Here is a 15,952-nt window from a genome sequence, read left to right on the forward strand (position 1 = left end):
TGGAAGCAGGAAACAGTCTGTGCAGAATGCTAAACATTGTACTCAGGGGATGACAACAATCGATCTATAGACATGCTTTAACGTAGATGAAATGCAGGGGTGTGTGAAAAAAAATGAAAATGTGCAACCTGAGTTATGTTAAAAACAGGAGGTATTCCTATGGTTAATCCGAGGGTACAGGAACGCGTGCCATGAATATAAACAAACCCAGTGCATCGTGTTACAAACAAACAGTAAAACTGGTGCCGTATAGTTCATTCGCGATTCCATAAGGGTGAATACCTCGGTGATTTGCGACTTATCGCTCGTGTAAATAAACACTAAATTAATGTGCATATTCGGCTCAAGTGGGTACACGCTGTAAAGCACTCACCGGTCGGGTAGTTAGGTGGGACGCGTAGTTAGTTTTCACTGTTCTGGTCCGAGGTCGGGTTAGTGTGTGCTAGCGCATGCGCTTAAACGCGTTATGAGAAAGTTCCCTCGTAACCCGGAAGTGTGTAACAGTGTATTATCCTGAACAATGAATGATAAATGAATAAGGTAGACGTCTGGTGGCATTTATAGTGCAGGATAAATAATATCTTATACACTTTAACACAAACGCCAGAGAACTAATTGGAAGAGAACCAAATGCGAATACCCCCGAGGATGGTGACACCCGTTTTTATAAGCCAACAAGCACTTACAATGCAACTGCCTCGCCTTTGCAAAAGTTAGAGCTATTGGCATTGTAAACACCAAAGAAGCATACCTGTTATTCTGCCATCGGGCAGTGCCGTGAGGGAAACGGTCGAGGTCCAACACGCCGGGAGGCTGCAGGAGGCGGTAGAGTACAGCGGACCACACTCCCCAGCAGCCTCTTGGCCGGCGGCGCACCCGTGACGCGTGCAGAGCGCCCGGAGGCGCCAGTAAAAGCCTGACCCCCCGGGAGCCCAGAGGGGGAACACCAAAGAAGCATACCTGTTATTCTGCCATCGGGCAGTGCCGTGAGGGAAACGGCCGAGGTCCAACACGCCGGGAGGCTGCAGGAGGCGGTCGAGTACAGCGGACCACACTCCCCAGCAACCTCTTGGCCGGCGGCGCGCCCGTGACGCGTGCAGAGCGCCCGGAGGCGCCAGTAAAAGCCTGACCCCCCGGGAGCCCAGAGGGGGAACACCAAAGAAGCATACCTGTTATTCTGCCATCGGGCAGTGCCGTGAGGGAAGCGGCCGAGGTCCAACACGCCGGGAGGCTGCAGGAGGCGGTCGAGTACAGCGGACCACACTCCCCAGCAACCTCTTGGCCGGCGGCGCGCCCGTGACGCGTGCAGAGCGCCTGGAGGCGCCAGTAAAAGCCTGACACCCCCTCTCGCCCTGCGAGTCGCGCGCGGGAGCGCCCGGGGCTAAGCCCGGGGCTAAGCCCGGGCAAAGGGCGGGCCCTCTGTGGCCCTCAGAGGCACGAGGAGGACGGGACGGGGCCCTTCCCCTATCGCTTCCTTCACAAGGTACTCTCTTTTGACTTATCGGCCCACTTCACTGTGTTGTCACCCCCAATTTAGGGACTGTTGATACTGTAAATACTGTTGTTCACTGCGGTTGGGACTATCTGCCCGCTGTCTCTAACAATCTTGCTCGCTGTACTGTGTAGTGACCCATTCTCTTGAACAAGGGTAAGCAATTTTCAGCATGTCTCCAAGGGGTACTCGCAGTAAAACAGCCGCCACTGGGGCAGGCCCTGTGACCGGCCCCATTGACCATTTCATAACTAAGGCCAATGATGCCATTAATCAGGGCATTTGCCTTTTAGAACGCAGGGTATCACAAGATCTGGCTCACGCCAAACGCTCTTCACTTGGCCTTATTGCCGCTGCCACTACACCTGCACAGGCTATGCCAAATAACATCAGACCCCTACTTAATGTATGTGCTGACATTCACACCATTCCTAGTGAGGTTAACCTCTCAGCTTCCATTCCCCTGTTAGATTCAGACACTGATATCAGCACGGATCTAGAAAAAACCCCAGATCTACCCATCAACCCCTCTCCTATAGCAATATCTGCTGATAACACCAGGCAATTTAGGGGCAGACGCGAGGGTGCAGTTCAAAAACAAAAATTACATGCACCGAAGTCCCGGATTACAAAGGTCAGGAAATATGGCCGGGTACAAAGAAAGTCTGGGAAAAACACCAACTCTGTCCCTAACCACAATGCGAGCAGGGTCACGGTAATCTCTCAAGGGGATGAAAGTGAAATGGTTCAGCAGGGCAGAACATTGGACACCAATGATAACACTGACAATGCACACAACTCTGTGTTGGAAAGGTTGGGGGAATTATTAAGTATTTATTTATCCCCCATTGAAAGTAGGCTTACTCGAATAGAAAAACAATTAGCCGAACTGAGTATCCCCATTAAGAATTGTCTGAAGGAAGGTCCTGCAAAGAGTATAAATAATAGCAATACCACTAAAACAGCAGGCACCAAACCTAATATTCCTCAGGCACCTCCAACAAATACAAACATTGTACACAAAGCTTCATCTGCCATATTGGTCAATTCAAATGGTCCAACCACTAGTCAGAAAAAAACATCAACATTGCATACCAATAATGCAGCCTCAGACAAAAGGAAGGACCCTGGCACCAACGCCAATATTAACACCAAACCTCCAAATGGGACTACCATAGGTCAGTCTGCAATTTCCACAAGTAGCCCTACCACGGCCCAACCAATATTAAAAACAGTTAGGCATGTCCCTGCCCGCATTAACCTTCCACCTGAATGCGGCGCATATGTATTAGTTTTAGTAAACGTTACCAAGTTAAGGAAGGATCAGGACGAAAATCCCACATCTCTCAAAAATAAAACCTTGCACTGGCTAATTGCCAACTGCAATTACCCTATTGATGGTGCAAGGGAGATTATTAACACCCAGCGAGTGGGTTGGATAGGCCCACTCAGGAAAAAATTTGAGGGCGACTGTGTCACCATAAGCTTCAGAAATCCACAATGGGCAGAGAAAACTCTTGCCAGTGCCCCTTTACCATCGCCCTGGACATTTAACAGACCCCCCAGGATATAGCGGCATGGATTAGCAAATTTAGCGGCACAAAAATGGAAATTTAGCGGCACAAATATGGAAATTTAGCGGCAATTTTGCGGCATTTTATGTGGCCATTTTTCCTACAACAAACACAGATATCTTAGTTTTTTTAGTTATTTAACAACATGAAGCTATGTATATTTGGTTTCTTTACAATGTAGACACTTTGTTTCCTCAAGAATACGGTCTCTCAGATTGAAAAACTGTGATTACTTGCTGCACATGCAAATTAACAGACCTTGCCAGAAAGGCCCATGCCACATATGACACCTTAAAGAACGGTCTAGGCGTTTTGCTAGCAACAGCATGCTGGGGTTGTAGTTTTTGCTTTTTTGAAAACATTTTTACTTTAGAGCTGTTAAGAAGAGACCTTGAGCACCTAAGGAGGAGTACAAGAGTGCATGCCACTGACGCAGATTGTATTAACCATTTATAAAATGTTTAGATTAATAGATGCAAAAGCTATTAATTTAAAAACATCAAGTTTCTTTACACAACCATGCACAAATCATAGGACAGGTATTTAGAAACGGTTTGGAAGCTGTTCTACATTTTCTAAGTTCGAGACCATTTTTATAAACTAAAACTGAGCCGCTTTTAAAATTGGCAACACAGCAGATTGAAAGACATTTTACCTAGAGGTCCCTCCCACCTGCGGCATTAAAAGGTGAAAGATAGCAGTGGAGCCGATTTACCCAGCACAATGACGCCCGGGAAATCGCCCATTCACTGAGTACTTTATCTTGAGGGTAAAACATCGCAGTTTGGACTAAAAGAATCCTGTCGCCTTGACTTGTGTTTAGTGCAGAACAGCGGGAGGTGAGGCCCAGCGCAAGAAAGTTGATTCCGGACTGAGGGGTCTGCTGCCCACCTGCTGTGTTTCATGAATGATAGCTATTAGCAGTACACTCAGATACTGTGTTGTTTTATTTTAAAGCTAGTCGTGGCTGTCCCGACAAATCCAGAGGGGCTGCGAGCAGATGAGATGACCCCAGCAGTTCTCCCTTCCGTCGTCTTTCTGCAGACTGGCCGACAGAAGCAGGCACAGTAGAGAGGCATCAGAAAGGGAAGCTGGAAGGGGAAGGGTGAGACATCGGAGAGAAGAGAGCAAGAAGAGACTGTGAATGGAGGGAGAATGAGACACCGGACAAACATGGAAAGTGAAAGATAGGGGCCAAGCCAGGGGATATGATATTAGTCGAGGGGAGAGCAAAAATAGAGAGACACGTTTTAACCACACAGTTGACGATGGGAAGGGGAGAGATTGTGCAAGAGAGACAAAAAAGAGCTTGCGAAGAGACCGACAAAGGCGAGACTATCACGGAAATCCTTGGGTAAAAGTGTGTTTATAATCGAACACATTATCATTCATACTTTTACAGAACGTAATGGACTTGGCCACCTCTAAAAACAATTTGGGGAAAGCGATCTGCAACAATAGTAAATGCATTCTATGAAAAATAAATGCCATATGTCCTAGCTGAGCATGTATGATATATGACGCAATTGTGGGCATAATCCTTACTTCGTACGATGCACTTTAAATTTGCTTTTGATGTATAGTGCTTAAATTCACACTTCTTCCTTCTATAATCACTCTAAATAACAGCTGTGGCCATTGCCCAGTTTTGATGGTACTCCGTTTCCTTCATTTCGATCGATTCAATGTTTCCATCTTAAGCCCTTACTAGAAGTCCCGTTTTAACTCCACGGCTTATTTGGGGGAATACCTGCACGTATTTCTTTTCCCATTTGAAGCCCTGCTGGCACGGGGGCGATGCATGCTTCCAGGGCTGGGAGGGCGGCAGGGAGGGGGCTTCCTATGGCGCAACCTCCTCCCCAGCGCCGGCAGGGTCGCCCGCGCGCATCTCACTGGCACCACAATGCCCCCTTTCAGCCGAGCCGCACGTTATGTTAGCCCCATAAGATGTGTTACTGGGTTGTCAGCTAAAATCTGTGAGGTCTATAACCGAGTTCGGTGCCGGACAATACGAGGTGGGCAGAGGATCCAAGCAAAGGACACTTCTTGGGCAAGCTGATCAAGCAGACCCCCCAGGATATAGCGAGGATATAGCGGCTTTTGTAAAAATGCAGCGATTTCTACAAAAGTGCCGATTTCGCGGTCACTTTTGTAAAAATCGCGGCATTTTTACAAAAGTGCCGATTTCGCGGCAAATCGCGAAATCGCGATATCCTGGAGGGTCTGATTTAACACCACACTCCTTCCCTTAGGATACTTTTACAGACATCTGATACCCCCTGAACAAGCCACGGCTAATCTCCCCACAAATTCTTTCCAAGATCTGAACTTTGGAGCAAGGATCAAATCACCCCTTTTTATCCAGAATCAGAATCTCAACGCCATCCACTCTAACAGCCGTAACTGGCATCCTCAACCCCCAATGCCAATCCCAACTCCCAACCCCCCGCACTACTTTCAAGCTCCAACCATGCATCAGAACAATTACAGAGATAGGCCTTACCCAGTCTCTAACCCGGTCTAGTTTACACCGATGACTGAAATTAGGCCAATGTATAACATCCCCACTTACAATCGGTTTGATTATCTATCTACTCTAGATGAACCGGACTGACTGAGTATATCGGCCAATAACGAAATGCGCAACGGTGTGAAAGCTTGTAATTCAGAGGGTCTCACAACTCCAGCTGTACTGTACCAGGACCAGATTGGTTCAACAGAAACTATATCGTCTGACAGTATTCTGCCCACTTCCAATGAACTACCTCACTACGATAATGGGAATACTGGGAACAGACCTGTTAAATATGGAACCAAACACGGCTTATCAATCCTAAGCTGGAATGTTGCAGGTTTAGAATCCAAGCTCTCGGACCCTGCATGGATTGAACTAATTAATGATGCGGACATACTTATGTTTCAAGAAACCTGGGCTGTTGATAATCTGTACATTGAAGGCTACCACTGCTTTAGCCTGACGTCAGTAAAACCTAGCTCCGGTCGAGCAGTGGGTGGTCTTTTTATGGGGATTAGAATCCTGGCTGGCGGTATAATCAGAGATCTGAAGCTAGATAACCTTGCCAATCCCAATATTCAAATCCTGGAATATAAACTAAAATCAAAGACCACGATTTATTTAATTAATTTTTACAACAATGATTTTTATGGTGTACCGAACAAAAACTTTGCTGCATTATCTAAGGTTCTAAATATGATTGATTGTTCCATATCAGTAGATACTAAGACTGGCTTTCTGATAGGGGGTGATTTCAACGTGAAACTTATAGAGAACTATGGATCTACTAACTCTGTTTATTGTGATGACCGCAGGGGATTGGAACTGATTAGAATACTATCTGATTTTGATCTTGTTGATGTAATGAGTGTAGGGTATGATATGAATTTTCCTTATGCCCCCACGTTCAAGGGCAGGGATAACGGTTCAATTATCGATTACATATTTACATCACCACTGCTAACAGATTGTATAACTAAAACTTCTGTGGTGCAAATGTCTTTCAGCGATCACAATCCATTGTTAGCTACTTTTAATTTTGTACCCAGTCCAATTTTTAAGAATTTAAATGGGGCAAGGGACTTCACACCTTCAATTGATGGCCTTCGCCTAAAATGGAGGGGAATTGATTGTGGGGCCATTATAGATACTGTTCAGGAGATATATCCCGATTTGTTGAAATCTCTCTCATCCCCAAGTACAAATAACGAAAAATTGATTGTAGACTTTGAAGCTTTATGCTCAAACATTAAAACCCTCCTGTCAGTCCCACTTCCTAATGAATGCAAAGAGCCACGGTGGTTTGATTCATCTTGCTCCGTGGCCAACAGAGATTTAAGAAAGGCCCTCTCTGCCAAACCTAGGTGCAAAGATGTAGTTCGAGCCGCCAGGAAAAACTACAAAGATAAAATCTCAGAAAGGAAGGCAAACTTGCTCTCCGAACACTGGGAAAAGCTGGTCATTAGCGCCAACCTGGGTGGCAGCGGCCCTTTTTGGTCGGCTGTCAGGAGAACGAGGGAAATGGGCAAAGAGCTTACACAAATCAGCTGCAATATATCAAGTGCTGCCTGGGAGACCCATTTTTCTAAAATTTATGCCGCCCCCTCTGATGAGCATTCTCTCCCTAATACAGGTCAATTAGAAGGGTTACAGATTTTGGATCAAGAAGTCAGGAAAGCCATAAAAGAGAGCCTAGGCAACAAGGCACCCGGACCAGACGGTCTTCCTATCGATATTATCAAACACAACGTTGAGTTATGGTCACCAATACTCCTTAACATCTTTAACAGTCTCCCAAAAGTAGCCATGCCTACCACCTGGGCTACTAGTATCATCGTTCCTATTTACAAAAAGGGAGACAGATCAGACCCAGCAAATTATCGTCCCATTTCCCTTCTGGATAATACTTTAAAAATACTAGGACGTATAATTTATAATAGGGTATTGGAATGGGCGGCTGATACTGACTTTTTAGATCCCTGTCAGATGGGGTTCAGGAGCGGGGTAGGAACAGTGGAGCAATGTTTAAACCTCAAATTGATAATCGACAAATATTGCATTGCCCGCTCATCCCCTGTCTACCTAGCTTTTATGGATCTCTCATCCGCATTTGATCTTGTGAACAGATCTAAGCTTTGGTCAATCCTCCTGTCCAATGGCCTTGATGCCACTCTCGTTAGATTTTTAGCCTATCTCCATACTGACCTGAAAGCAAGGGTATGTATCGGGATGGGCGGAGAGGTATCGGGAGCTATTGAGATAGGGAGGGGGGTGAGACAGGGGTGCGTTTTAGCACCCCTGTTGTTTATCATTTACATCAATGGCCTGTCCAACTGTCTAAAGAAAGCCACCCCTGATGTCCCAACAATTCTAGGCAATCCCCTACCTGTGCTTTTATATGCAGACGATGCTGTCCTTATGGCACGCACACCTAACGCCCTACGTCTGCTTGTACATAGTTTTGTAAATTTTATGGAGGGACTGGACCTGAAAGTTAATTTTAAAAAGTCTTTTATTATGTCCTGTGGGCCGGGCAAAAGGAAACTCAGTACAATTCGAATTGAAACCGATAAACTAGAATCCGTTCATAAGTTTCCTTACTTGGGTTTGGTTTTCGCTGCGAACAGCTCGTGGAGTGGGCATTTGGCCCACGCCACGAGCAAGTTCTCGAAAGCCAACAATTCTGTTCTGAGTCTCCCCCGCCCAAAGAAAATTGGTGCCTCAAAGGCTATTGTTAAGATTTTTAAATTACAGTGCTCTCCGGTCGCTACGTATGGAGCTGAAGTTTGGGGATCGGATAGTAGCATCTGCATCCAAAGAGAGGAAAATCGTTTCTGTAGAAAAGTGCTGGGCGCACCGATTTCCTCTTCTGATTTTATTTGCCATAATGAACTTAACCTCCCCTATATAAGTGATTTTATCAAAGCAAGACCAGCTCTCTTCTGGATTAGAATCTGGAGGAATGATGCTGCTGTCCTTACACAAAATATCATCAAGGACTGCCTAAATTGTGAATATGGTATGCAGATTCCCTGGTTTAAAGAAGTTCTCAAATCACTTAATGAAATTGGTAGAGACATTTTGTTCACTGACCCAATGGCAATTGAACCAAAGGATAAATTCGAGGTACAAAAAGCACTTTATGCATTTTATCGCACTGGGCGCATAGGAAGAGAATCCCAGAAATCAAGGGTCATGAAATACATAGGAAATGGTCTCTGTATGCAAATTATGCCGCCCTACCTTTCCCTCCCTATGTCAAACTGGGAGCGATCTTTATTGTTTCGTTTAAGGGCTGGAACTGTGAAATTTCTGCTGTCTTTTCCTTTGGGGTACCAACATAGTACAGACCTTACTCCATGCCCTTGCGATGGTATAAGTACTCAAGATGACCTGCACTTTCTATTTTTCTGTAAATTTTATGTGAGATATATCAAATGGTTTTTAACCCCATATTTTAGAAAACATAGACCTCTCACACTCCAAGAATCTTATATGTTGCTGCTTACCCTGGATACCGATGAACTGACCTTTCGCACTAGCACTTTTTTAAGACTAGCCATACGTGCACGTAAGACAATGGAAAGTCCCTGAAATCAGAAACTAGTCACAATGATACTACTGTAAAAAAATTTAAGAAAATGAAATTTACTGCTCAATCACTGTATGAATTACTTTATCATGGAATGTTATTTATATAATTGTTTTGTATTACATGTATATGTGTGTTTTTGCTGTGTTCGGTACTTTTATGAATTTTATGAAATTCGAATAAAGGTCTTTTGAACTTGAACTTGAATATCTTGGGAATAGCATTACTCTTAAAAAACAATAATCCCGTTTAGTTGTGCAGTATGTACATGGGATGTGTGGTTAGAATCGCGGCCATATTGGTGCGGTCAGTGGCATGATTAAACAAAAGAGAAAAACTGTGTAAACACCTAAGGTAGAAACTCATAACAAAGGTCAAAAATTATAATGATAATTTTTGCTGGAAGAAAAAATTACATTTTCTGTCTATATAAAAACCTCACATAAGTTATGGTTTAGTAGACAGCAATGTATCTGTACATATAAAACGCAGATATACTGTGAAAATAAAGTAACATCTTTTGGTTCACTCAGGCCATTGGAGATAGAAAGAAGTTTAAGAACTATTACTTTAACAGATGTCAGTGCAGTGATATAATCTAACGAACTAAAGTTAAACATAAGCATTCAAGATAGAACTTATTTTAAAATCTGAAATAATTATCATGTTTTTGCAGGAAGTTTGCAGCTTTATTCACATGTCAAATGATTTGATACTCAGCCTGTGCTTTGGCTCCTTAAGAAAAGATCAGACACCTGGCACTACGCTCCATATGAATTTTCTCGGTTGCCCACTTCTAGTGCTGAACACTGCAATTAGGGCATCAGTTGTGTAGAACTTGGAAGTCTAGTGAAGACAGAGGATAGAAATGTGCGTTGATGTCATTCCTTGGGTAAGGTGTGTGTTTTCAAAGGAATTTCTAGCACTTTAGTGTATACATTTGTTGAATGTATGCATCAGTGTACTTCAAACTGGGTCATAGTGGTGAATGACACACTGTCTTGCAGGCTTGAGCATGTTTTCAAAGGGCCTTCTTAATGAAAAGGTGCATCTAGAGATACAAAATGTGAGTTGTGCAAGGAGATCTGTAAAGACGGTAGGGACTGGTCACTAAGGATTGCTGGAGTTTGGTTCCTATGTTGTGACCAGTCATCATTCATATCTCTCCTTCAGTGGCATGACGACTTTGGGGACTGCAAGAAGATTCATGCATGTTGAGTGAATTTTGAATTAAGTGAACCTGAAGGAAGGTAGTAGCTGGACACCTGATACAGTATTTGGGGCACTTCTATAGGTGCCCTTGTGTATTATGTCTGCTGTCCTTTTGTTGTATAAGTCAGGTGTGAGTAGGACTGATGCAGTTGCATACTTTTGTAAAATTCTTATGTTTTTACATTGATGCCCCAGTAAATGATGTAGATACAGTCTCATCTCAAGCTGGTTGTGGCACTGCAGGCCTGGGCTAGAAGTCTGGTGTGGAGTCAGGGAAACGGTGTTCCGCAGAGATGAATAACAAAGCTCTGCAGCGCAGGTAGGATTGCCAGTGACACATTTTTAATGCTTAGGAGGGATATACACTAAGATAGTAACCACACTGATTTCACTGACCCTGCCCCATTGGGAGTTATGTTGTAGTGCGATTTTATTTTTTTGACAGATTGCATTTATCCGTTTCTACGGCTGTCTACTAAAAGTTGTCTCTGCCCCTTTATTATAGTTCAGCTGTTTGTGCATCAGGATGTCATTTGCACTGAGTAAGAGTTGAAGATGCAACACGTGCCGGTTTATAAAAGAACAGAGCATTAAGGGTAGGTGATTCTGCATGTTTAACTTTTAGTGGAAAATTGAATAAAATATTAATTGGCAAACTTTCTACTTTTGTCAGAGTCTGCGAGGCACATCTTCCATCACTGAGTTAAGCCCCTCTTTTGCTTTCTGTCTCTAGTTTCTGGATCTGTGTCCACACTCCAACAATGATTCACTGAGTATAAACCGTTATGGAACGTGGAAAGGAGCGAGTTGTGGCTCTGGTTGACATGGACTGCTTCTACGTCCAGGTAGAACAGAGATTGAACCCTGCCCTGAAGAACAAGCCATGCGTTGTCGTGCAGTACAAGACTTTCAAAGGTGGCGGGTGAGTGGTGCTTTGAGTATAGACATGTAGACAACTGTTCACTTCTTTCTAATGTATTAATTCTGTGGCTGGAGCAGGAACGCAGCTTCCTATGAGTTAATTTCTATTGTTAATGTAGAGTTTCACTCCTGTTTTCCTTGGATTTTCCTGTCTTGCAGTATTATAGCTGTCAGTTATGAAGCCAGAGCATTTGGAATTACCAAAACCATGTGGGCCAACGATGCCAAGAAACTGTGTGCAGACTTGCAGCTCGCTCGTGTCCGGGAGTCTCGTGGGAAAGCAGACCTTACGAAGTAAGTCAGACCATAAATATTACAATGTACAGCGTGTAGGCCTGAGTGCACCTGGAATAGTCACATATTAAAGCCATCACCTGTATGCATTTTAAGAAGCACAGAAGCTGATGATGGGAGTTACGGCTCCATTAATGACCTTGATGTTGTATATTGAAATAAAAAATCTATCAAGTTGAGCTCTTCGCCAACAATTGGTGGTTTTCACTAGCGCTAGGCATTAATTTGTCATTGACCATTGTAAGCACATAACTTGGCATTATTTCTATCCTTCCAATAGTTGTCTTTCACGTCAGACAGGCCTGTCGCTTCGCTTCTCTTCACATTTAATTTTCAGAGCCACCTCAGAATGCTCTTCCCAATCCTTGACAAGAGAAAGCCCTATTGTGTTCATTTGAAGATAACAAAGCATAGCCCATAGTATTGATTACCCAAGCTATGATTTTTGACCGAATAAATTATTGCACATGGTATTAAAAATGGTTTCCTCCAAAGGAGCAGAACATTTCCAGAGTGCAAATGTCAGAGAGGAGTCATTCCATGCTTATTGAGTTTAGTAATTGGCCCTTTCAGGACATTGCTTCTCCCCTATATCATCTGCAGGAAGCAAGTCTCCTCTGGGCAGAAAATTGAAGTTTTTTTCCCCGAAATGGAACTCTATCGTGTACCAGAGTTAAGAAATTTAGATAATATTTTTTATGCTTTTCTTCAGTGTCTTCTAATTTTCCTACAATTAGCCTCTGTGTTGCTTTAGTTAAGATGAAGTTTGTTCTCCTATTGTTGCCTAACCTAGGACCTTAGTTGTAGTGCGTGAAATATGGTAGTGAAGCTGTGACCAGGCAGTAAGCACATGTTTAGGTCAAACCATTGAACACTGAATGTCATCAAATCATAGTTGCTATAATTACATTTGTATCTGTTCACCTGCGACTCTTGCGCATCATTCAGTGTAGTAATGCAGAGTGAAGATCCCTTCCTGTTATTGTAGGTACAGAGAGGCCAGCGTTGAAGTGATTGAGGTGATGTCCCGGTTTGCTGTAGTCGAAAGGGCAAGCATTGATGAGGCGTTCATCGACCTGACTACTGCTGTGCAGGAGAGACTGAAGAAGATGGCTGGATGTCCAGTCTCTGCCGCCGCTCTGTCCAGCACCTACGTTCAGGGCTATCCATGCAGCTCTGAGGAGGATGGCTGGAAAGGCCAGAAGAGTGCTGCTTCAAAAGGTATCTTGTGCTTCGTTCCCCAGAACCACTTCTGGGCTTCCCGGCCATTGATTGTTCTTGGAAATGAAGTGGTGCTTCTCTGTGTCTCCAACAAGAACAGTGTGACCCTGAAGAAAGTTAAGCAATCCTCCAAAACAATGGCCTTCCACATTTAAGGAGTTGGTGCTTACCAGTAAGCTAGTGCCTGCCAGTTCAGCGCTTTGTGGTAAGGGAAGAGGGCTCTTGTATCCATGTATTGCCAGAGTCCACTATGTGTTCAGCAAAGTTACACCCCACTCTGTCGTCGCCTTTAATCCACCGTTTGTGGTGTTGCTTGCCATTTCAGCCAGAGGACCGTCGAGAAGAGACTAACTGGCTCTTTTGCTTGTGTTCTTAAAGAACTTTCCCTTACTGTATGGAGTTCCATGGCCACATATTGAAACCCGAGATGGCAGAATCTGAAGAAGTATTCAGTTCCTCCTGCAGCTTCTGTAAATCCTCATCTACCGTAGTCATCTGATGGAAAATACGTCAGTATGTTTGTTGTTGTTCGCTCTTTGTCCATGTTAGTTGAGGTACAGCGTTTTGCTTGAAAAGCTTGTGTTTGACAAAGCTAGGCCTGTTTGAACTCACTCTAGTACATTTGCATGGATTGCCCTTCTCAAGTAGTATTTTTTTTTTAAAGAAATGATGTCTTTGAAAACTGTAATGCCTCTTTCTTTCACTGGTAGATGAGTTGGCACCAAATTGCTGATGGTAGTGATAGGTGCACCGTAAAAACAACAAGCATTTAAAGTGCAGTAGGTCTCGCCTTCGAAACAGTTAGAGCTATTGGCTTTGCAAATGACAAACTTTTTATTTATGGGTTGGTTTTGAAAACAGATAAATAAATGGCATTGTCATTTACAATGCCAATAGCTTAATCTCTTGCAAATGCGAAACCTATTGCATTTGCGCACACACACACACACACACACACACACACACAGCCCCCCACACACACAGAGAGCCACGCACACACAGAGCCACACACACACACACACACACACACACAGCCACACACACACACACACACAGCCACACACACACACACACACACAGCCACAGAGCATAATTCCTAGAGCCAATGTAGTTAAATAAAAAAAATACTTGTGAAGAAGCATCTGGGGCACCGTGGAGGCGCTGACCGCTCATTTACTAGCGTGCCCCCGGGGCTCCATCACTGGGTGCTGAGGTTAACACCCTGCGTCACGAGGCCGCCAGAGACCTAAAAAAACAAGAATTCAAAGGGTCCTAATGCGGACCAAATGAGTACTATGACTGGTATTATGTAATAGAACGCTAAAACTAGACAACAGTGGAGGAAACATCGGAAAGCTATAAATTATGGCGGGTTGACTGTCAGAAGGGCAAGCAGTCCTTTTCTAACAGGTTTATCTTTGCAATATAACCTGGCATTTCTTACAAAACAACATTTAAAAAGTCATTACCTTATTATAGTACATACATAGTTTATTTTCTATGTTAGAAGGCAGTGAGATACCATTAGGTCTCTGGAGATTAGGAGTACCTCATTACGCCATTCTATCTAGGGACACACTGAATAGATCACCTTGTATTTCCCATTGGCATCTCCTCTTCCAGGAGATCATTAGCCGTTGGGTCAGTTTGCTGTCAAATTTGGGCCCCTCCCCACACCGGGCTCACGCAATGCCTGAACATGTGCTGCATCAAAGTACCCCTTTCCTTTAACCAGTCCACTCCCTGAATCCACTCTGTCCCTCAGCACCATCCTGTCCCCTACCCCGGGCTACAACTGAACAGGCCAGCCCCCTGTATACCCAGCCAGGCGCACTCTGCTTTGCGGCATGGCTGTGACATCCCTTGGATGGACCTTGCCCCCCTGTGCCCCAGCGCTCTCTTCTCTCATATGGGCATTTTTTAATCCGCCTGACCTGCTGTTGGATCTTGCCGTCCTCCGTCACTATCCAGTGCGTAGTGGCTTTGCCAAGGACAGCCGCGATCAGGAAGGCGCAGAACCCCAGTATCCACTCGCGGCTTCAACCCCAGGCCTCCGCCATCTTCCGTTCTCACTGTTGCCAGCCCTGACCCTGCTCCTGCAGCCGCCGTCACACTGCGCTGGAAGCGGAAGCAGCCGGCCGCTGCCATCTTGGGAAGGTCAAGGTGTGACCGCTCCCCTAGGCGATGGCAGACCCCTGACGGAGAGCTGATATAGACGCCATAATAGAAAAGGTTCTATCCAGCTAGTTCTAAGAAACAACTAGAGCGTAAACTTAACAAAACAAGCGCTCGCCAGGCAGCCGGCACCCACGCTTTACTTTTAACGTTAAAAGTAAAGAGCGGGTGCCACCATTATACGAAAAGTAAAGAAATAGATGTTTTTTCTGTTTATTTACTTTTGGTATAATCGTGGAACCCGCGCTTTACTTATAACATTAAAAGTAAAGCGCGGGTGCTGCAATTATACCAAAAGTAAGAAATAGAAAAAACATCTATTTCTTTACTTTTGGTATAATCGCGGCACCCGCTCTTTACTTTTAATGTTAAAAGTAAAGTGCGGGTGCCGGGATTATACCCAAAGTACGCTCGCCACATCGGCGAGTTTTCTCTTTTAGAGCCGTCCCACTTGGACGGCTGGCGTAAAAGGTTTCTTATCTTCTTTATGGGGCCATCTGTTTGGAACCATAAAGAAGATAAGAAACCTTTATACAACAGCAGTAAGTCAAGGAAGCCAGCCTGAATGGGACGGCTCTAAAAGAGAAAAGAGTACATCCCTGAGACCTCTTTTCCAATGTCTGGCCACCGTTTAGCATGAATGGTGACGCCAGCCAATGGAAAAGAGGAGCGGGGCTTAACCTCGCTAGTGAAACGTACTCGAACTCATTAAATCTCGCCAGCAAGACTGCGCATGTGCGCAGCCTACGCTAGCCGAGACCTAAAAAAGGAATGGGTGGAATACTTGAATTAATCTTAGCCACGTGTGATTACTCTGGCTGTGTTACCTGCAATATTTTTTGCTGTTCCACGCAAAATATAAACCGAGCTCGTGTAAATGAGGATAGATTGACTGAGGCGGAAAAGGTGCTTATTTTAGTTAAGCTTAACAGGGAATAGCTAAAGGATGGCGAGCA

The 15,952-nt window shown here is 44.4% G+C and overlaps 1 protein-coding gene across 2 annotated transcripts in view; it reads left to right on the forward strand.

Moving 5' to 3' along the window:
- Positions 1 to 15,952, forward strand: part of POLH (DNA polymerase eta) — a 158,228-nt gene that overhangs the window by 4,210 nt on the left and 138,066 nt on the right. For both annotated transcript variants that reach the window (XM_086926021.1, XM_086926022.1), the window contains exons 2-5: positions 10,891 to 10,981; positions 11,119 to 11,307; positions 11,466 to 11,600; positions 12,589 to 12,821. In XM_086926021.1, the coding sequence (XP_086782147.1) occupies positions 11,171 to 11,307; positions 11,466 to 11,600; positions 12,589 to 12,821 (505 nt within the window). In that variant the 5' untranslated portion in view covers positions 10,891 to 10,981; positions 11,119 to 11,170. The remainder of the gene's footprint in view (positions 1 to 10,890; positions 10,982 to 11,118; positions 11,308 to 11,465; positions 11,601 to 12,588; positions 12,822 to 15,952) is intronic.

Source organism: Lissotriton vulgaris, chromosome 6 (genome assembly GCF_964263255.1).
Source record: "Lissotriton vulgaris chromosome 6, aLisVul1.2, whole genome shotgun sequence".
NCBI lineage: Eukaryota > Metazoa > Chordata > Amphibia > Caudata > Salamandridae > Lissotriton > Lissotriton vulgaris.